Source organism: Triticum urartu, chromosome 5A (genome assembly GCF_056163025.1).
Source record: "Triticum urartu cultivar PI428250 chromosome 5A, HENAU_Tu73, whole genome shotgun sequence".
NCBI lineage: Eukaryota > Viridiplantae > Streptophyta > Magnoliopsida > Poales > Poaceae > Triticum > Triticum urartu.
In genome coordinates, this window is record NC_141877.1 from 680,151,226 (window position 1) to 680,173,759 (window position 22,534).

General features: G+C 41.2%; 1 protein-coding gene across 1 annotated transcript; it reads right to left on the reverse strand.

Annotated features, from left to right (window-relative positions):
• Positions 1-20,413: 20,413 nt before the first annotated feature.
• LOC125506461 (peroxidase 2) lies at positions 20,414-21,853 on the reverse strand. Its single transcript, XM_048671272.2, has 3 exons — positions 21,577-21,853; positions 21,310-21,486; positions 20,414-21,204 (listed from the first exon to the last, which is right to left on the reverse strand). Exons 1-3 carry the CDS (start codon positions 21,775-21,777, stop codon positions 20,641-20,643), a joined length of 942 nt encoding a protein of 313 aa, XP_048527229.2. The 5' UTR covers positions 21,778-21,853; the 3' UTR covers positions 20,414-20,640.
• Between the last annotated feature and the right edge of the window lie 681 nt (positions 21,854-22,534).

Consider the following 22,534-nt stretch of genomic DNA (forward strand, 5'->3'; position numbering starts at 1 on the left):
CTTTAGCTATTTTAGCTTGCAAAGATAGATACGAACTCAAGAGGTTATTAACTAAATGGAATCAGCAATCTCTAAATGCTAGAATGAAACCCGACCTTGCTTTTTCTACTTCACCTATCTGTGTTACTAATAAGGATTATGAATTCTCTGTTGATCCTGATATAATTACTTTGGTTGAATATGATCCTTTTCATGGCTATGAATCTGAAACTGTTGTGGCACATCTTACTAAATTAAATGATATTGCCGCCCTGTTCACTAAAGATGAGAGAACTCACTACTTTTATATCCTTAAAATATTTCCATTCTCATTAAAGGGTGATGCTAAGATATGGTTTAATTCTCTTGATCCTAGTTGTGTGCGTAGTCCCCAGGATATGATTTATTACTTCTCTGCTAAATATTTCCCTGCGCATAAGAAACAAGCTGCTTTAAGGGATATATATATATATATAATTTTGCGCAAATCGAAGAAGAGAGTCTCCCACAAGCTTGGGGGAGGCTTCTCCAATTACTTAATGCTTTGCCTGATCATCCTCTTAAGAAAAATGAAATACTTGACATCTTTTATAATGGACTAACCGATGCCTCCAGAGATTACCTGGATAGTTGTGCTAGTTCTGTTTTCAGGGAAAGAACACCGATGAAGCTGAAATTCTATTGTATAATATGTTGACAAATGAAAATAATTGGACACCTCCGGAGCCAATTCCTGAGCCTATTCCTAAACCAACTCCAAAGAAGAGGGGTATTCTATTTCTCAGTCCTGAAGATATGCAAGAGGCAAAGAAATCTATGAAAGAAAAAGGTATTAAAGCTGAAGATGTTAAGAATTTACCTCCTATTGAAGAAATACATGGTCTTAATTTACCGCCTGTTGAAGAAACATATGATCTTAATCCTTCACCTATTGAAGAAACCCATGGCCTTGATAACCCGACACAGGTAGTAAAGGTAAATTCTCTCTATAGATATGATAAAGCTAAAATCCCATTTACTAAGTTTGCTAGCCCATGCTTAGATGAGTTTTAAAATTTCATTGTTAAACAAGAAAATTTAAATGCTTATTTTGGTAGACAATTGAAATACAATTCAAATATTCTTGAACACTTGGGTGATTATATGGCTAATGTCAAAGGTGAACTTAAACTCATTAGTAAACATGCTTCTATGGTTACCACTCAAGTTGAACAAGTACTTAAAGATCAAAATGATTTGCTCAATGAATTGAGTAGTAAGAATAATGATTATGCTATTAGAGTGGCTACTAGAACTGGTAGAATGACTCAGGAACCTTTGTATCCTGAAGGCCACCCTAAGAGAATTGAGCAAGATTCTTAGAGAAATAATATAGATGCACCTAGTCCTTCTAAAAGGAAGAAAAAGAAAAATGATAGGACTTTGCATGCTTCTAGTGAACCTATTACTGAAACACCTGAGAATCCAAATGATATTTCTATTTCTAATGATAAAACACAATCTGGTAATGAACCTGAAACTAGTAATAAGGTTAATGATAATGTTCATGATGATGCTCAACCTAGTAATGATAATGATATAGAAATTGAACCTGATGTTGATCGTGATCACCCACAATCAAAGAATCAACGTTATGATAAGAAAGACTTTGTTGCTAGGAAACACGGTAAAGAAAGAGAACCATGGGTTCAGAAACCCATGACTTTTCCTCCCAAACCATCCAAGAAAAAGGATGGTGAGGATTTTGAGTGCTTTGCTAAAATGATTAGACCTATCTTTTTGCGTATGCGGTTAACTGATATGCTCAAAATGAATCCTTATGCTAAGTATATGTAAGATATTGTTACAAATAAGATAAAGATACCGGAAGCTGAAATTTCCACCATGCTTGCTAATTATACTTTTAAGGGTGGAATACCAAAGAAACTTGGAGATCCCCGTGTAACAACTATACCATGCTCCATTAAAATAAACTATGTTAAAACTGCTTTATGTGATCTTGGAGCCGGTGTTAGTGTTATGCCTCTCTCTTTATATCGTAGACTTGATTTGAATAAGTTGACACCTACTGAAATATCTTTGCAAATGGCTGATAAATCAACTGCTATACCTGTCGGTATTTGTGAGGATGTGCCTGTTGTAGTTGCAAACGTTACAATTTTAACGGACTTTGTTATTCTTGATATTCCCGAGGACGATAGTATGTCTATTATTCTTGGAAGACCATTTTTGAATACTACAGGGGCTGTTATTGATTGCACTAAAGGCAATGTCACTTTTCATGTTAATGGTAATTAGCACACAGTACACTTTCCGAGGAACTAACCTCAAGTTCATAGTATCAACTCTATTGGAAAAATTCCATCGATTATATTTGGAGGTTTTGAATTTCCCCTTCCTACTGTCAAGAGGAAATATGATATTCTTATTATTGGGGATGTGCATATCCCCGTTGAGGTAACATAGTGTTATTCGAAATTTCTCTGGTTCCATGTTATTCGGAATGAGTTCGTTAACAAGACTTGATCAACCTTGTTAGTGGATTCCTTTTGATGATCATGAGATGGATGAAACTAGAAGGCACAACCTTCTGTACCTTCCTTTTACTTTCTTTTATTTATATTAAATAAAATAAAAATAGTATTTTCTGTCTGTTATCTGAATTATCCACGCAATATAAAAATACCCCGAAAATAGAAGTTCCCCAAATGCCCTGAAATTTAAATATGAGAAAATTTGCACTGAGAACACAGTAGGAGGAGCTGGCACCTGGCCACGAGGGTCAGGGGCACGCCCTACCCCCCTGGGCACGCCCCCTGCCTCGTGGGCCCATGATGGCCCTCCTCCACTTATCCTTTCACCCACACACTCCTTATTCCTCCCACAAACACGAACAAACAGCTCAAACCCGAGTCCAAGCTCGTTTTGCTGCCATTTTCGATCTCCTTGCTCAAAGCACCTCTCACAAAACTGCTTGGGGAGATTGTTCCTTGGTATGTGACTCCTCCATTGTCCCAATTAGTTTTTGTTCTAGTGCTTTATTCATTGCAAATTTGTGCTACCTAGGTGACCATGTTCTTGAGCTTGCATGTCAAATTTATATGGTTCCAAGTAGTTTTGATGCATGATATAGGCTCTAGGCACTTGTAGGAGTAGTTGCTATCAATATTATTGAGTTTGGTTTACTTTTATTTTGAAGTTACTAAAAGAATTCAGAATTTTTCAGAGGAAGAAATATGCTTAGGAAAATGTTCCAGGGTGGTTCTTCAAGGAAGCAAGGACCCAGGCTTGCAATGCGTGATGCTGATGATGAGCCACCAAGAGACGCTCCAGTGCGTCCTTGTGAATGGCCTTCTGAGAACTTTATGGATCAAGCGGGAATTAAGGAAGAATTTAACGCATATTTTACTAACGCTGATCTTCTGAGCTTCGAGGAAGAAAAGTGCAGCCAGTATCACAATCTCACTAGTTCCTTTGTGAGGAGGTTTGAATTTTCATCTTCACGTAATTCTCCAACTGTCCTGTTTGATCTTTATGAAAATTCTTACACTATGGACTTAGAGGATTTTACCACTGCTTGCAAACTTCCACAATGGGGTGGTATAAGGGATCCTCGCAAATCTGAATTTAGAGATTTTCTTGCTAGAATAATTGTGGGAGAATCTAGAGATATAACACAAGCTACCATAGGGAGCATTCACTTTCCTCCTATACATTATTTTGCTCTCTTCATAGGTAGATGCATTAATGGTAAATATGAGGCATGTCACATGTGTGTCCATGACCTCAGTATTCTTAGGAGTGCTGTGTTAGGAGATAAATCTTATAATTTGGGAGCCATTGTTTGCACGTAGGTTGCATCTTAATAGATTTAATGGAGATTTCTTTGGAGGAATTTATGCAACCTGCATAGCTAATTTTCTTGGCATAGCCATACGCGAAGATGATATTGAATTACCCCTTGCTTGCCTAGACTTTAATACTATGGTTCACCACCAGTTTGTCGAGAGGAATGAATCACCTCTCCGGTATCGACTAATCTTTGACAGACGTCGTGCTTTCCATATTACTCTCCCTGCTCCTGCCTTATTTGATCATAAGGAAAAAGGTAGATATGTTATTACCAGAGAGGATGTAGATGAGTATGAGAGGAGAGCGGAGACCGCTCGTTGCCACGCTGCAGCGCAGGAGGCGATAGCCGTTGCATCTCAGTACGACCCCAACTACTATTATGGATATCCGCCAGGCCAACCGTGGCCATAGACCAACTTAGGCCAAAAGCCTAAGCTTGGGGGAGTATGTATTTCTCACCGAAATTACATTTATGTTCACACACTCATTGCTAGATGTCGGTGCTCATACTTTTTCATTGTATCATCCATGCTAGTTTACTTTCCTTTTTATGCTTTCTTTTTGTGTGTTTAATAAACCGTAAGAAAAACCAAAAAAATAGTTGTAGCTTTTAATTAGTTTACTTTCAATGCTTGTAGTAGTAATTAAGAAGAAAACCCAAAAAGAATTCCTTTTCTTCTTTTACTTGTTGGGAGCTTTCCCGTGTAAATAGTTTTATTTCTTTTCTTTTCTTTGGGGGTCGATCGGAGAAGACCATAATTAAATTGTTGAAGTGGCTCTTATATGCATTATTGTTGATCTGATAAAAGAGCCCATATTGTCTTATCTTCTCCCGTTTATTGAATGCTTGCAGATTCTAGCTTAGTCCAATGCACATGCACAATTATTATTATTCACATCGTTCGGTCATGGAAGTGAAAGGCAATAATGATGATTATATGATGAACTGACTGAGATGAGAAAGGATGGTATGAACTCGACCTCTTTTGTTTTTGTAAATATGATTAGTTCATCGTTCCTGATTCGGCCTATTATGAATAAACATGTTTGCAATGACAACTAGAGATCATAGTTCTAGTGCCATGCTTGATTAGCTAGGAGCTTATAATGGTTTACCTTGCGTGCCGACATGCTATTAAAATGGTTATGATGTGGTATGATAGGGTGGTATCCTCCTCTGAATGATTTAAGTGACTTGACTTGGCGCATGTTCACACATGTAGTTGAAACAAAATCAACATAGACTTCACGATATTTATGTTCATGGTGGATTATATCCTACTCATGCTTGCATTCGGTGTTGATTAATTTTAATGTTCATGACTGTTGTCGCTCTCTTGCTGGTCGCTTCCTAGTCTTTTGCTAGCCTTCACCTGTACTAAGCGGGAATACTGCTTGTGCATCCAACTCCATAAACCCCAAAGTTATTCCATACGAGTCCACCATACCTACCTATATACGGTATCTACCTGCCGTTCCAAGTAAATTTGTATGTGCCAAACTCTAAACCTTCAAGTAAATATCCTGTTTTGTATGCTCGAATAGCTCATGTATCAACTAGGGCTGTCCGTATCTTCCATGTTAGGCGGGTTATTCTCAAGAGGAGTGCACTCCGCTCCTCACTCATGAGATAAATGTCTGGTCACCAGGATGCCCAGTCCCATCCTTTATGCAAACTAAATCAAAATAATTGCAAACAAAACTCCCCCTGGGACTCTTGTTAGTTGGGCGCACTCGTTGTTTCGAGCAAGCCATGGATTGATGCTTGTTGGTGGAAGGGGGAATATAAACTTTACCATTCTATTTGGGAACCACCTATAATGTGTGTAGCATGGAAGATATTGCCATCTCTTGGTTGTTATGTTGACAATGAAAGTATACCGCTCAAAATAGTATTCATCTATATTTCAAAACCGAGCTCTTGCACCTCTACAAATTCTTGCTTCCCTCTGTGAAGGGCCTATCTATTTACTTTTATGCTGAGTCATCATCCTCTTATTAAAAAGCACCAGTTGGAGAGCACTGCTGTCATTTGCATTCATTATTGTTAGTTTACATTGGGTATGACTTGACTGGATCTCTTTTACCATGAATTACAATGTCTAGTCAGTCCTTGGTCTTTAAAGGTGCTCTGCATTTATGTTTTGCGGTCTCTGAAAGGGCTAGCGAGATACCATCTTGTTATATCATATTATGATTGTTTTGAGAAAGTGTTGTCATCCGAGATTTATTATTATTGCTCGCTAGTTGATTATTCCATTGATATGAGTAAACTTGAGACCTAAGCGTTATTGTGAATGTGGTTAGTCATAATCTTTGTTGAAAACTTGAATGTTGGCTTTACATATTTACAATAACAAGAGCAAACAGAGTTTGTAAAAGTTTTTCTTTATCACTTTCTGTTTGTCAACTGAATTGCTTGACGACAAGCAAAGGTTTAAGCTTGGGGAGTTGATACGTCTCCGTCGTATCTTCTTTTCCAAACACTTTTGCCCTTGTTTTGGAGATTTGAATGGAACTAACCAGGACTGACGTTGTTTTCAGCAGAATTACCATGGTGTTATTTATGTGCAGAAACAAAAGTTCTCGGAATGACCTGAAACTTCACGGAGCAACTTTTTGGAAAATATAAAAAATTCCTGCAAAAGATGAAGGCCAGGGGGCGAACCACCTATCCATGAGAGTGGGGGCGCGCCTGCCCCCCTAGGGCGCGCCCCTCTACCTCGTGGTCCCCCTGGAGCTCCTCCGACTCCAACTCCAACTCTATATATTGTGTTTCGGGGAGAAAAAAATCAGGGAGAAGAATTCATCACGTTTTACGATACGGAGCCGCCGCCAAACCCTAAAACCTCTCGGGAGGGCTGATCTGGAGTCGGTTCGGGGCTCCGCAGAAGGGAATCCGTCACCATCGTCATCACCAACCATCCTCCATCACCAATTTCATGATGCTCACCGCCGTGCGTGAGTAATTCCATTGTATACTTGCTGGACGGTGATGGGTTGGATGGGATCTATCATGTAATCGAGTTATTTTTGTTAGGGTTTGATCCCTAGTATCCACTATGTTCTAAGATTGATGTTGCTATGACTTTTCTATGCTTAATGCTTGTCACTAGGGCCTGAGTGCCATGATTTCAGATCTGAACCTATTATGTTTTCATCAATATATGAGAGTTCTAGATCCTATCTTGCAAGTCTATAGTCACCTATTATGTGTTATAATCCGTTAACCCCGAAGTGACAATAATCGGGATACTTACCGGTGATGACCGTAGTTTGAGGAGTTCATGTATTCACTATGTGTTAATGCTTTGTTCCGGTACTCTATTAAAAGGAGGCCTTAATATACCTTAGTTTCCGTAAGGACCCCGCTGCCACGGGAGGGTAGGACAAAAGATGTCATGCAAGTTCTTTTCCATAAGCACGTATGACTATATTCGGAATACATGTCTACATTATATCAATGAGCTGGAGCTAGTTCTGTGTCACCCTAGGTTATGACTGTTACATGATGAACCGCATCCAGCATAATTCTCCATCACTGATCCATTTCCTACGAGCTTTCCATATATTGTTCTTTGCTTATTTACTTTTCCGTTGCTATTGCTATCATCACTACAAAATACCAAAAACACTAATTTTGCTACGGTTACCTTTTGATATCGTTACCACTACTATCATATTACTTTGCTACTAAACACTTTGCTGCAGATACTAAGTTTCCACGTGTGGTTGAATTGACAACTCAGCTTCTAATGCTTGAGAATATTCTTTGGCTCCCCTTGTGTCGAATCAATAAATTTGGGTTGAATACTCTACCTTCTAAAACTGTTGCGATCCCCTATACTTGTGGATTATCAGTTGTCTACTAAATTTAGCAAAATTAAACTCATGAGACATATCCCCTAAACCAACAGAAACAATATCCTTATTGCAGTCTATCTTAGCATTAACAGTATTCAAGAAGGGTCTACCAAATATAATGGGACAAAAGCTATCTTGTGGGGAACCAAGAACAAGAAAATCAGCATGATATTTGACCTTCCCACACAAGACTTCAACATATTAACAATCCCAATTGGTGAAATAGTATCTCTATTAGCAAGCTTAATGGTAACATCAATATCTTCTATCTTAGCTGGGGCAATATCATGCATAATTTCTTTGTATAAGGAAATAGGTATTTCACTAGCACTAGCACCCATATCACACAAGCCACTATAACAATGATCTCCTATTTTAATAGAAATAACAGGCATGCCTACCACAGGTCTATGTTTATCTTTAGCACTAGGTTTAGCAATTTTAGCAGTCTCATCACAAAAGTAAATAACATGCCCATCAATATTATTAGCCAAGAGATCTTTAACAATAGCAATATTAGGTTCAACTTTAACTTGCTTAGGGGGTGCATAAGTTCTAATATTACTTTTACGAACCACAGTTGAAGCTTTAGCATGATCCTTTATTCTAACAGGGAAAGGTGGTTTCTCAACATAAGCAGTAGGAACAATAGGATCATTATAAGTGATAGTCTTTTCTTCAACTTTAATAGGTTCAACTACTTTTACTTCTATGGGAGGATGATATTTAAACCACTTCTCCTTAGGGAGATCAACATGAGTAGCAAAGTATTCACAGAAAGAAGCTAGTATCTCAGAGTCAAGTCCATATTTAGTGCTAAATTTACGGAAAACATCGGTATCCATAAAAGATCTAACACAATCAAACTTAGGTGTTATACCTGACTCCTTACCTTCATTGAGATCCCAATCTTTAGAGTTGCATTTAATTCTCTCCAATAAATTCCCTTTGAATTCAATAGTATTCATCATAAAGGAACCAGTACAAGAAGTATCGAGCATGTAGCGATTGTTGTCACAAAGCCGAGCATAAAATTTTGAATAATCATTTCTCTTGAGAGCTCATGATTGGGTCATGAATATAACATTGACTTAAGCCTCCCCCAAGCTTGAGCGATGCTTTCTCCTTCACAAGGCCAAAAATTATATATATAATTACGATCACGGTGAACAAGATGCATAGGATAAAACTTCTGATGGAATTCCAATTTCAACCATTTGTAGTCCCATGATCCCATATCATCACATAGCCTATACCATGTCAATGCATCTCCCTTCAAAGATAAAGGGAAGACCTTCTTCTTGATAACATCATCGGGCATACCTGCAAGCTTAAATAATCCACAAACTTCATCCACATAGATTAAGTGTAAGTCGGGATGCAATGTTCCATCTCCTGCAAAAGGATTAGCCAGCAGTTTCTCTATCATACCCGAAGTATTTCAATGTGAACATTTTCATTTTCAGTAGGTCCAGTAGGTTTAGGAGCAACTATTTGCTCTGCCGGTCGGGGTGAAGATACCCCGAACAAGCCCCTCAAAGGATTACTTTCCATAGTAACAAGTGACAGTAAATTTATTGGTTCGAGACAAGGGGAACCAAAAAATATTTATAAGCCTTAGCAATTGAATTGTCAATTCAACCACACCTAATGAGTTATTTCTCTACAGCAAAGTATTAGTGCGCAGGAGTATGATAATCTGATAGTAGCTCTAAGAGTAAAAATAGTAACAGTAGCAGTGACAGTAACAACTTTTAGTAGTTCAAACAGTAGCAGTGACTGTAACAACTTTTAGTAGTTCGAACAGCAGTAGGGGCCATTGTTACGTCTTTCATCATGCAGAGTGGAACACTATTAAGAAGATCTCCATCTGACCTATTATGAAGATGAAACTTGGCTATATAAGGAACCATCGTATTAGCCTTTCTATTAATCTTAGAGATTTTGAACTTATTCCAACAGCTTAGAGACAGTCAATACTCCCCCCCTTTAGATCAATATGGGGAGACATGTCGAAAATATCATTTCCATGAAGGGAAGCCAGAAAAGAATAATTAGTTTTCAAAATAATGGGATTGTGAAGGCTGATACCGATATAAAAGACGAGGAGGCTTGCTCTAAGTTCTGTGTCATCCACACTATTGCACGACCCAATATAATCCCAAGAGGAAATGATGACTTCACCAACATGGTTTCTGACTACAACCCCCATGCTCGTGGCGCTAATGGCCTCCACAAAATTTCCGTCGATGTTAATCTTAATGAATACGAGGAGGGAGGCTTCCATGTTCTAAATTTCCTCGATGTAAAATTTATGTTCTTTAAATCATCCACCAATCCCTTACCTTTGACGCAAACCTCCACCAACACACTAGCATGTCAAGAAGAAAAGGAAGACCAATAGTTTTGTACAAAATTCACATAGGCAGTGACAGATTCCATACCCTTACCAAAGATCAAATCGGCCCTTAGGTGTTAGGCCTCCAGAAAGTGACTAAATTAAATTTTCTCATGCGCAGACGATCCCAATAGATCCAACAAAATAAGAAACAAGTCCGGCCCTGAAGAATTGATGATCTCCTCACCCAGAAAATTCCAAACATCCCTCAAGGCCATACAATGCGCACACACTTTAGGACATGTCACTAGAGCATGAAAATGCTTTCATTTTCTACAGCACAAATAGAGCATGAGTATAGAATAGCTTCATGGTGTTTTACTCTGTTAACTTGAACCACTATGTAGTTAGAAGCCGCATGCCAACCAAAAAATCAGATTTTCTAAGGAACATAGCCTTCCAAATAACATCCCAGAGCATGAAGGAAATGTGCCCTAGAGGCAATAATAAAAATTTTATTTATATTTCCTTATATCATGATAAATGTTTATTATTCATGCTAGAATTGTATTAACTAGAAACTTAGTACATGTATGAATACATAGACAAAAGAGAGTATCCCTAGTATGCCTCTACTTGACTAGCTCGTTAATCAAAGATGGTTGAGTTTCCTAACCATAGACATGTGTTGTCATTTGATGAACATGATCACATCATTAGAGAATGATGTGATGGACAAGACCCATCCGTTAGCTTAGCATAATGATCGTTTAGTTTTATTGCTATTGCTTTCTTCATGACTTATACATATTCCTCTGACTATGAGATTATGAAACTCCCGAATACCGGAGGAACACTTTGTGTGCTATCAAACATTACAACGTAACTGGATGATTATAAAGATGCTCTACAGGTGTCTCCGAAGGTGTTTGTTGAGTTGGCATAGATCAAGATTAGGATTTGTCACTCCGTATATCGGAGAGGTATCTCTGGGCCCTCTCGGTAATGCACATCACTATAAGCCTTGCAAGCAATGTGACTAATGAGTTAGTTGCGGGATGATGCATTACGGAACGAGTAAAGAGCCTTGCCAGTAATGGGACTGGACTAGGTATGATGACACCGATGATCGAATCTCGGGCAAGTAACATACCGATGACAAAGGGAATAACGTATGTTGTTATGCGATTTGACCGATAAAGATCTTCGTAGAATATGTAGGAACCAATATGAGCATCCAGGCTCCGCTATTGTTTATTGACCGGAGATGTGCCTCGGTCATGTCTACATAGTTCTCAAACCCATAGGGTCCGCATGCTTAACGTTCGATGACGATTTGTATTTATGAGTTAAGTGTTTTCGTGACCGAAGTTTGCTCGGAGTCCCTTATGATATCACGGACATGACAAGGAGTCTCGAAATAGTCGAGAGGTAAATATTGATATATTGGAAGGTAGTATTCGGACACCGGAAGGGTTCTGGAGTGTATCAGGTACATACCGGAGTACCGGAGGGGTTACCGGAACCCCCCGGGGAAAGATATGGGCCATAGGAGGGAGGCTAACCAGCCCACAAGGGGCTGGTGCACCCCCACAAGGGAGGAGGCCGAATTGGACTAGGGAAGGGGGCGCCACCCCCCCCCCCCCTTTCCTTCTCCTACTCCATCTCCTTCCCCTTTTCCCCCTCTGGTAGAAGGAAAAAAAGGGGGTGAATCCTACTAGGACTGGAGTCCTAGTAGGACTCCCCTCTCCTTGGCGCGCCCCTTGTGGCCGGCCTCCACCCCACCTCCTTTATATACGGGGACAGGGGGCACCCCAAAGCACCACAGTTGTTCTCTTAGCCGTGTGTGGTGCCCCCCTCCATAGTTTACTCCTCCGGCCATAACATCGTAGTGCTTAAGCGAAGCCCTGCGCGGATCGCATCACCATCACCGTCACCATGTCGTCGTGCTAACAGAACTCTCCCTCGACCCTCTACTGGATCAAGAGCTCGAGGGATGTCATCATGCTGAACGTGTGCTGAACACGGAGGTGCCGTACGTTCGGTACTTGGATCGGTTGGATCGTGAAGACGTTAGACTACATCAACCGCGTTACTAAACGCTTCTACTTTCGGTCTACGAGGGTACATGGACACACTCTCCCATCTCATTGCTATGCATCTCCTAGTTAGATCTTGAGTGATCGTAGGAAATTTTTTGAATTACTACGTTCCCCGAAAGTGGCATCTGAGCCAGGTATATGCGTAGATGATATATGCACGAGTAGAACACAAAGAGTTGTGGGCGATAATAGTCATACTTCTTACCACCAACGTCTTACTTTGATTCAGCGGTATTGTTGGGTGAAGCAGCCCGGACCGACATTACATGACCGTGTTCATGAGACTGGTTCTACCGACGTGCTTCGCACACACGTGGTTGACAGGTGTCTGTTTCTCCAACTTTAGTTGAATCGCGTTTGACTACGGCCGGTCCTTGTTGAAGGTTAAAACAGCACACTTGAGGAAAAATTGTTTTGGTTTTGATGCGTAGGTAAAAACGGTTCTTGCTAGAAGCCCGTAGTAGCCACGTACTTGCAACAACAAAGTAGAGGACGCCTAACTTGTTTTTTGCAGGGCATGTTGTGATGTGATATGGTCAAGATGTGATGAGATATAAATTGTTGTATGAGATGATCATGTTTTGTAAAAGTTATCGACAACTGGCAGGAGCCAGTTGTCGCTTTATTGTATGAAATGCAATCGCCATGTAATTGCTTTACTTTATCACTAAGCGGTAGCGATAGTCGTAGAAGCAATAGTTGGCGAGACGACAACGACGCTACGATGGAGATCAAGGTGTCAAGCCAGCGATGATGGAGATCATGGCAGTGCTTTGGAGATGGAGATCAAAGGCACAAGATGATGATGGCCATATCATGTCACATATTTTGATTGCATGTGATGTTTATCCTTTATGCATCTTATTTTGCTTAGTACGGTGGTAGCATTATAAGATGATCCCTCACTAAATTTCAAGGTATAAGTGTTCTCCTTGAGTATGCACCGTTGCTACAGTTTGTCGTGCCGAGATACCACGTGATGATCGGGTGTGATAAGCTCCACGTTCACATACAGCGGGTGCAAACCAGTTTTGCACATGCAGAATACTCGGGTTAAACTTGATGAGCCTAGAATATGCAGATATGGCCTCGGAACATTGAGACCAAAAGGTCGAACGTGAATCATATAGTAGATATGATCAACATAGTGATGTTCACCATTGAAAACTACTCCATCTCACGTGATCATCGGACATGGTTTAGTTGATATGGATCACGTGATCATTTAGATGACTAGAGGGATGTCTATCTAAGTGGGAGTTCTTAAGTAATATGATTAATTGAACTTTAGTTTATCATGAACTTAGTCCTGATAGTATTTGCAAATTATGTTGTAGATCAATAGCTCGCGTTATAGCTCCCCATTTATTTTGGATATGTTCCTAGAGAAATATAAGTTGAAATATGATAGTAGCAATGATGCGGATTGGATCCATGATCTGAGGATTATCCTCATTGCTACACAGAAGAATTATGTCCTTGATGGACCACTGGGTGACAAACCTTTTGCAGGAGCATATGCAGACGTTATGAACGTTTGGCAAGCTCGGTATGATAACTACTTGATAGTTTAGTGCGCCATCCTTTACGGCTTAGAACCGGGACTTCAAAAATGTTTTGAACGACATGGAGCATATGAGATGTTCCAAGAGTTGAAATTGGTATTTCAGACTCATGCCCGTGTTAAGAGGTATGAGACCTCTGACAAAGTACTTTGCCTACAAGATGGAGGAGAATAGCTCAGCTAGTGAGCATATGCTCAGAATGTCTGGGTACTACAATCGCTTGAATCAAGTGGGAGTTAATCTTCCAGATAAGATAGTGATTGACAGAGTTCACTAGTTACTATCACCAAGTTACTAGAACTTCGTGATGAACTATAATATGCGAGGGATGACGAAAACGATTCCCAAGCTCTTCACAATGCTGAAATTAGCGAAGGTAGAAATAAAAAAAAGCATCAAGTGTTGATGGTTAACAAGACCACTAGTTTCAAGAAAAGGGCAAGGGAAAGAAAGGGAAAACTTCAAAAGAATGGCAAGAAAGTTGTCACTCCCATGAAGAATCCCAAAGCCAGACCCAAGCCTAAAACTGAGTGCTTCTACTGCAAAAGAAATGGTCACTAGAAGTGGAACTGCCCTAGATACTTGGCGAATAAGAAGGATGGCAAAGTGAACAAAGGTATATTTGATATACATATTATTGATGTGTACTTTACTAGTGTTTATAGCAAGCCCTCGGTATTTGATACTGATTCAGTTGCTATGAGTAGTAACTTGAAATAGGAGTTTCAAGATAAACAGAGAGTAGTTAAGGACGACCTGATGATCTGTGTTGGAAGTAATTCCAAGGTTGATATGATCACCATCGCACACTCCCTCTACCTTCGGGGTTAGAATTGAACCTAGATAAATGATATTTGGTGTTTGCGTTGAGCATTAATATGATTAGATCATGTTTATCGCAATACGGTTATTCATTTAAGTCAGAGAATAATTGTTGTTCTGTTTATATGAATAAAACCTTCTATGGTCATACACCCAATGTGAATGGTTTATTGAATCTCGATCGTAGTGATACACATATTCATAATATTGATGCCAAAAGATGCAAAGTTGATAATGATAGTACAACATATTTGTGGCACTGCCGTTTAGGTCGTATTGGTGTAAAGCGCATGAAGAAACTCCATGCTGATGGGCTTTTGGAATCACTTGATGCTTGCGAACCATGCCTCGTGGGCAAGATGACTAAGACTCCGTTCTCTGGAACAATGGAGCGAGCCACTGACTTATTGGAAATAATACAACTGATGTATGTGGTCCGATGAGTGTTGAGCCTCGCGGTGGGTATCATTATTTTCTTACCTTCACAAATGATTTGAGCAGATGTGGGTATATCTACTTAATGAAACATAAGTCTGAAACATTTGAAAAGGTCAAACAATTTCAGGATGAAGTAGAAAATCATCATAACAAGAAAATAAAGTTTCTACAATCTGATCGCAGAGTTGAATATTTGAGTTATGAGTTTGGTCTTTATTTGAAACAATGTGGAATAGTTTTGCAACTCACGCCACCTGGAACACCACAGCGTAATGGTGTGTCCGAACATCATAACCGCACTTTATTAGATATGGTGTGATCTATGATGTCTCTTACCGATTTACCACTATCGTTTTGGGGTTATGCATTAGAGACAGCTGCATTCACGTTCAATAGGGCACCATCTAAATCCATTGAGACGACGCCATTTGGACTATGGTTTGGCAAGAAACCTAAGCTGTCGTCTCTTAAAGTTTGGGGCTACGATGCTTATATGAAAAAGCTTCAACCTGATAAGCTCAAACCCAAATCGGAGAAATTCATCTTCATATGATACCCAAAGGAAACTGTTGGGTACACCTTCTATCACAGATCCGAAGGCAAGCTTATTCGTTGTTAAGAATGGATCCTTTCTAGAGAAGGAGTTTCTCTGGAAAGAAGTGAGTCGGAGGAAAGTAGAACTTGATGAGGTAATTGTACCTTCTCCCGAATTGGAAAGTAGTTCATCACATAAATCAGTTCCAATGATGCCTACACCAATTAGTGAGGAAGTTAATGATGATGATCATGAAACTTCAGATAGAGTTACTACCGAACCTCGTAGGTCAACCAGAGTACGTTCCGCACCAGAGTGGTACGGTAACCCTGTTCTAGAAGTCATGTTACTATACCACGACGAACCTACGAACTATGAGGAAGCGATGATGAGACCAGATTCCGTGAAATGGCTTGAGGCCATGAAATCTGAGATGGGATCCATGTATGAAAACAAAGTATGGACTTTGGTTGACTTTCCCGATGATCGGCAACCCATGAAGAATAAATGGATCTTCAAGAGGAACACAGACGCTGATGGTAGTGTTACTATCTACAAAGCTCGACTATCGCAAAAGATTTTCGACAAGTTCAAGGTGTTGACTACTATGAGATTTTTTCCACTCGTAGCGATGCTTAAGTCTGTCCAAATCATGTTAGCAATTGCCACATTTTATGAAATCTGACAAATGGATATCAAAACTGCATTCCTTAATGGATTTCTTAAAGAAGAGTAGTATATGATGCAACAAGAAGGTTTTGTCAATCCTAAAAGTGCTAACAAAATATGCAAGCTCCAGCGATCCATCTATGGATTGGTGCAAGCATCTCGGAGTTGGAATATACGCTTTGATGAGTTGATCAAAGCATATAATTTTATATAGACTTGCGGTGAAGCCTGTATTTACAAGAAAGTGAGTAGGAGCACTACAGCCTTTCTGATAAGTATATGTGAATGACATATTGTTGATCGGAAATGATGTAGAATTTTCTAAAAACATAAAGGAGTGTTTGAAAGGAGTTTTTCAATGAAAGACCTCAGTGAAGCTGCTTACATATTGAGCATCAAGATCTATGGAGATAGATCAAGACACTTGATAAGTTTTTCCAATAAGTACATACCTTGACAAGATTTTGAAGTAGTTCAAAATGGAACAGTCAACGAAGGAGTTCTTTCCTGTGTTGCGAGGTGTGAAGTTGAGTAAAGACTCAAAACCCGACCACGACAAAAAATAGAAAAAGAGAATGAAAAGTCATTCCCTATGCCTCAATCATAGGTTCTATAAAGTATACTATGTTGTGTACCAGACCTATTGTGTACGTCGCCATGAGTTTGGCAAGAGGGTACAATAGTGATCCAGGAGTGGATCACTGCACAACGGTCAAAATTACCCATAGTGGAATAAGGATATGTTTCTCAGTTATGGAGGTGACAAAAAGTTCATCGTAATGGGTTACGTCGATGCAAGCTTTGACGCTGATCTGGATGACTCTAAGTCTCAATCTGGATACATATTGAAAGTGAGAGCAATTAGCTAGAGTAGCTCCGTGCACAGCATTGTAGACATAAAAATTTGCAAAATACATACGGATCTGAATGTGGCAGACGTTGACTAAACTTCTCTCACAAGCAAAACATGATCACACCTTAGTACTCTTTGGCTGTTAATCGCATAGCGATGTGAACTAGATTATTGACTCTAGTAAACCCTTTGGGTATTGGTCACATGGCGATGTGAACTATAGAGTGTTAAATCACATAGTGATGTGAACTAGATTATCGACTCTAGTGCAAGTGGGACACTCAAGGAAATATGCCCTAGCGGCAATAATAAAGATGTTATTTATATTTCCTTATATCATGATAAATGTATATTATTCATGCTAGAATTGTATTAACCGGAAACTTAATACATGTGTAAATACATAGACAAAACAGAGTATCCCTAGTATCCCTCTACTTGACTAGCTCGTTAATCAAAGATGGTTAAGTTTCCTAACCATAGACATGTGTTGTCATTTGATGAACGGGATCACATCATTAGAGAATGATGTGATGGACAAGACCCATCTGTTAGCTTAGCATAATGATCGTGTAGTTTTATTGATATTGCTTTCTTCATGACTTGTACATATTCCTCTCACTATGAGATTATGCAACTCCCAAATACCGGAGGAACACTTTGTGTGCTATCAAATATCACAACGTAACTAGGTGATTATAAAGATGCTCTACAGGTGTCTCCGAAGGTGTTTGTTGAGTTGGCATAGATCAAGATTAGGATTTGTCACTCCGTGTATCGAAGAGGTGATGCATTACGGAACGACTAAGGGACTTGCCAGTAACGAGATTGAACTAGGTATGATGATACCGATGATCGAATCTCGGGCAAGTAACATACCGATGACAAAGGGAATAACGTATGTTTTTATGCGGTTTGACCGATAAAGATCTTCGTAGAATATGTAGGAACCAATATGAGCATCCGGGTTCCGCTATTGTTTATTGACCGAAGATGTGTCTCGGCCATGTCTACATAGTTCTTGAACCCGTAGGGTTCGCACGCTTAACATTCGATGACGATTTGTATTTATGAGTTAAGTGTTTTCATGACCAAAGTTTGCTCGGAGTCCCGGATGGTATCACGGACATGACGAGGAGTCTCTAAATGGTCGAGATGTAAAGTTCTGCTCTTGGTTATTGACCGGAGATGTGTCTCGGTCATGTCTACATAATTCTCGAACTCATAGGGTCCGCAAGTTTAACGTTCGATGACGATTTGTATTTATGAGTTAAGTGTTTTGGTGACCGAAGTTTGTTCGCGGTCCCGGATAAGATCATGGACATGACGAGGAGTCTCTAAATGGTCGAGATGTAAAGATTGATATATTGGAAGGTAGTATTCGGACACTGAAAGGGTTCCGAAGTGTATCGGGTACATACCGGAGTACCAGAGTGGTTGCTGAAACCCCCCGGGGAAAGATATGGGCCATATGAACCATAGGAGGGAGGCTAACCAGCCCACAAGGGTCAGGTGCGGCCCCCACAAGGGAGGAGGCCGAATTGGACTAGGGAACGGGGTGCCACCCCCCCTTTCCTTCTCCTACTCCATCTCCTTCCCCTTTTCCCCCTCCAGTAGAAGGAAAAAAAGGGGCGGCGAATCCTACTAGGACTGGAGTCCTAATACGACTCCGCTCTCCTTGGCACGCCCCTTGTGGCCGACCTCCTCCCCTCCTTTATATACGGGGACAAGGGGGCACCCCAAAGCACAACAATTGTTCTCTTAGCTGTGTGTAGTGCCCCCCTCCACAGTTTACTTCTCTGATCATAGCGTCGTAGTGCTTAGGCAAAGCCCTGCGCGGATCACATCACCATCACCATCACCACGCCGTCGTGCTGATGGAACTCTCCCTTGACCCTCTGCTGGATCAAGAGATCGAGGGACGTCATCATGCTAAACGTGTGCTGAACACGGAGGTGCCGTACGTTCGGTACATGAATCGGTTGGATCGTGAAGACGTTCAACTACATCAACCGTGTTACTAAACACTTCCTCTTTCGGTCTATGAGGATACGTGGACACACTCTCCCCTTTCGTTGCTATGCATCTCCTAGTTAGATCTTGCGTGATCGTAGGAAAAAAAATTGAATTACTACGTTCCCCAACAGAGCATCCTTTCCCCGCTCATGGTGGTACTAGAGTTCCCAAAATCTACCTTATTGTCATTGTGTTTCAACGTCAGCCTATACGCACTCTTAATCTAAAGAAAACCATTTTTCTCATGGTGTCAAGCAATAAAATCTCCCTCTCCCACAGATTGAATTGGAAATTTTAAAATTTCCTCAACATCATGGTGATAAAACATGTGTGTGATGAAATTCTCTCATCCCATCTCCTAGACCCTCTCATGAATAACTCACACACCCATTTAAGCCTAGTTCAATTCTTCAAAACAGATTTTTTTTTTGTGTGGATATAATCTCTGGGAAGACAATTACCTCTCCAAATATTTATACTAGCACCATCAAAACACTTCAAATGACACCATTTTAAAGTAGCTTAAGGCCATGCATAGAATTTTGCCAAGTCACCGACATCGCTTGCGGGAAGACCGTATCCAGGACATGCCCACGAGGATAATATTTTGCCTTCATCACCTTTGCACATAGTGGATGCTGATAAACCAATAACCAACAAACTTGGTTAGCCAGAAGCACATGATTAAATAATCTAAGATCATGAAATCCCATACCCGCTTCGCCTTTGGGTCTCATTAGTTTATCCCAAGCCAGCCAATGAGTTCTCCTCCTATTCTCCTTATTGCCCCGGCAAAAGATCCCGATGAATTGGGATAATTCCTTTTCTTGTTTTCCTTTTCGTTTTTTTTTGTTGGTTGTCTCCCGCCAACACTTCATGGATTACTGCCTCTATAGGGGTGTGTGTGGGGGGGGGGGGGTGGTTATAAAAAAGATATTGCGGAGAAGAGATCCGCTGGAGCATGTTCTTTGGTCCAACTCCCGCAATACCGAAAACTATTGAGGGGAGGGGAGATGTTAGGAATGATCTTACTTTAATAACAGCCCCTGTCATGACTAGCATTATGAGAAGACTATCATGTGGAGGTCTGTCGGTTGTAAACAGCCATGACCATTCCAACCAGCTAGTGGTGATAACATCAGCACTTGATGGAGCAGAAGGTTGGACTCTCCTAAAAAGGAAATGTATGTGAGTCATTCTATCATATAATCTTCCCAAATATAGTAGTACTCACAAGCCACGCTGATAGTTCATGAGGAGATGTCATAGTGGGCATTGCCTTTCTCCCAACAACCCAGAGATGGGACGACTCTTTGTTATGTCTTGCTAGAATTGACAAAACGTTTTATAAAAATACAAATGTGAATAGGTTATGAATAATTAGCAAAGTATAGAAGAGAATCAAATTGAAGAATAATGGGATCCAAAAAATTACAATAGGTACAAAAAAGGCAAGAAATAATGGAGTATGTGGCACCACAAGTTGCTGCAAAGACATGGATGGCTCATTTTGTGGAGAAAAAAATGTGGCTAATTCCGATCTCAAAGCAGCAGGTTGATGCATGGTCGACGCTATCATTTCGGTGCAAATGGCCGGCTGGCAATTCTTAGTTCGCCCTGGAGCAGATGCGCCTGACCTGACCCTGTGGGAAAATCAAGGGGCTGATGTTCCCCATCTTCACCATGGCTGCGGCAAAGGCGTTGTTGAACGCATCCTGGTTAGATGCGAAGCCGTCAATGATGTCTTCGGTGGCACCACCGGCAAGGGTGTAGAGCACCTGGTCGGAGTGTAGGAGCCCCTTATTGAGCTTGAGGTTGACGAAATAGGCGTTGTCGAACATGTCTGGGGTCGTATCGTCCAATGGGGCCAAGTTGCTGTCTCCAGAGCCGGTTAGCTGAGGGCAGGTGGCCTTGCGCGACGTCGCCAAGGCCGGGTCAATGTTCTCCTCGCTGTAGAGCCTGGTCCTGAAGTTCTTGCACTGCACCCGCCCTATGGTGTGCGCACCAGAGAGGGCGACCATATCGGTGTGGTTGAGCCCCTTGGCGGCGAAGCGGGTGATGAGGTCGGTGACGCTAAGTGATGGGGCAGGCAGGTCACGGTTGGCCAGTGTCTCGCTAGCCGTGTCGGAGTCCCTCCTCCCCAGAGAGACTGTCCATGACGGCCCTCCTACCTACACAAGTAAAGCCGATGAGTACTAACCTCAGTTCGAAACCGTGACACGTATGCAAACAGATTATTAATTAAAAAGGGGTTGAAAGATCATGTTAGTTCTTACCGCGACGACGGAATCGCGAGCGGCGACGGCGAGGATGTCGGCGCAGGAGACGGTGCGCTTGCACGCCTGCTCCACATTCGACTTGATTTGGTCGATGACGTCGAAGCCTCGCAGCGATCCCACGTTCCCGAACGCGTTCCGCTCGTTGCCAGCCAGCAGAACGGACGCGTCGCAGCCCTGCTTGTACGTAGCCAGGCACGGTTAACCGCTGGTGTTCAGCAAATGAAATCGATCCAAACAATAACAAGTAGTGTGTGAAGGACTTGCTTGGACAAAGCAGTCATGGAAGTGCAGCCGGAGCAGCGACGCAGCCATGCGGGGGTCGCTGCTCACGGCGGCCACCACACCGTTCTTGATGGTGGCCAGCGCCCCGGGGCACGACGCGTCGTAGAACGTCGGGGACATCTGCGCCGACGCCACCGCAGCCAGGCACAGGAGCAACACCACTGACAGAGATGAAGACGCCATCACAACTACCTGCGTGTTGGTCGCTATAGGCCGGAGAGCTATTTACTTTTGTGGTGGATGCGGATGTAATGGCCTGCATTTCATGCAGATATATATAGCTATTCCTAGGATTTTTGTGGCGTTCCATCTACTGCTAGGCGCTAGCTGTTTGATCTACATCGTGCACGGATGTATTTTGCATAGAGGCAAATTAATTAGAGTAGACATGTTTTGCGGGGAGTTAATTAATTTGGATATTACTAGCAAGTAGACATGTTTTGCTAAGTACGTGCACGGATCGATGTATCATGCATTGATGGCACTCAAGTCAACGAAATTCAGAAAGTACATACACTTTCTTTTTCGTGCGGGGAAAATTATTCCACATTATTGCAAGGTATAGCTTTGTCCCAAGTCAACTTCTCTATATTATTTTTTTGAAAAAACAAAAACTTCCCTATATTATGTTTTGACCAAGTGTTGCATAATGTACTATGCGTCGTGCGTGCACGGGCGTGTATGTCATGCATACAGCGCACGGTCATAGCAGACCTGGAATCGAATATCCAACGTCGCTTCAACGTCTTAGACTACGGCAACATACGCGTCATTCTACATTGGATGTATCCGATGATCTTTGTTGGAGTCTGAACGAGGGTAGCAAGAGAGAGATCGTGTAACACCTCCTTGATTATTGATTGGGGTTACACAGAGTATTTGACAAAAAACTATCACATTAGGGGTTGCCGTCCCACAGAACTACCACATTCAAAAACGT

What these genes read in the sequence shown, in the direction of transcription:
- LOC125506461 (XM_048671272.2), bottom strand. Translation starts at nt 21,777, where the DNA reads ATGGCGTCTTCATCTCTGTCAGTGGTGTTGCTCCTGTGCCTGGCTGCG. An exon ending in TCCATGACTGCTTTGTCCAA is followed by an intron (nt 21,487 to 21,576) that starts GCAAGTCCTTCA and finishes ACGTACAAGCAG; the next exon opens with GGCTGCGACGCGTCCGTTCT. An exon ending in CTCGCGATTCCGTCGTCGCG is followed by an intron (nt 21,205 to 21,309) that starts GTAAGAACTAAC and finishes TTACTTGTGTAG; the next exon opens with GTAGGAGGGCCGTCATGGAC.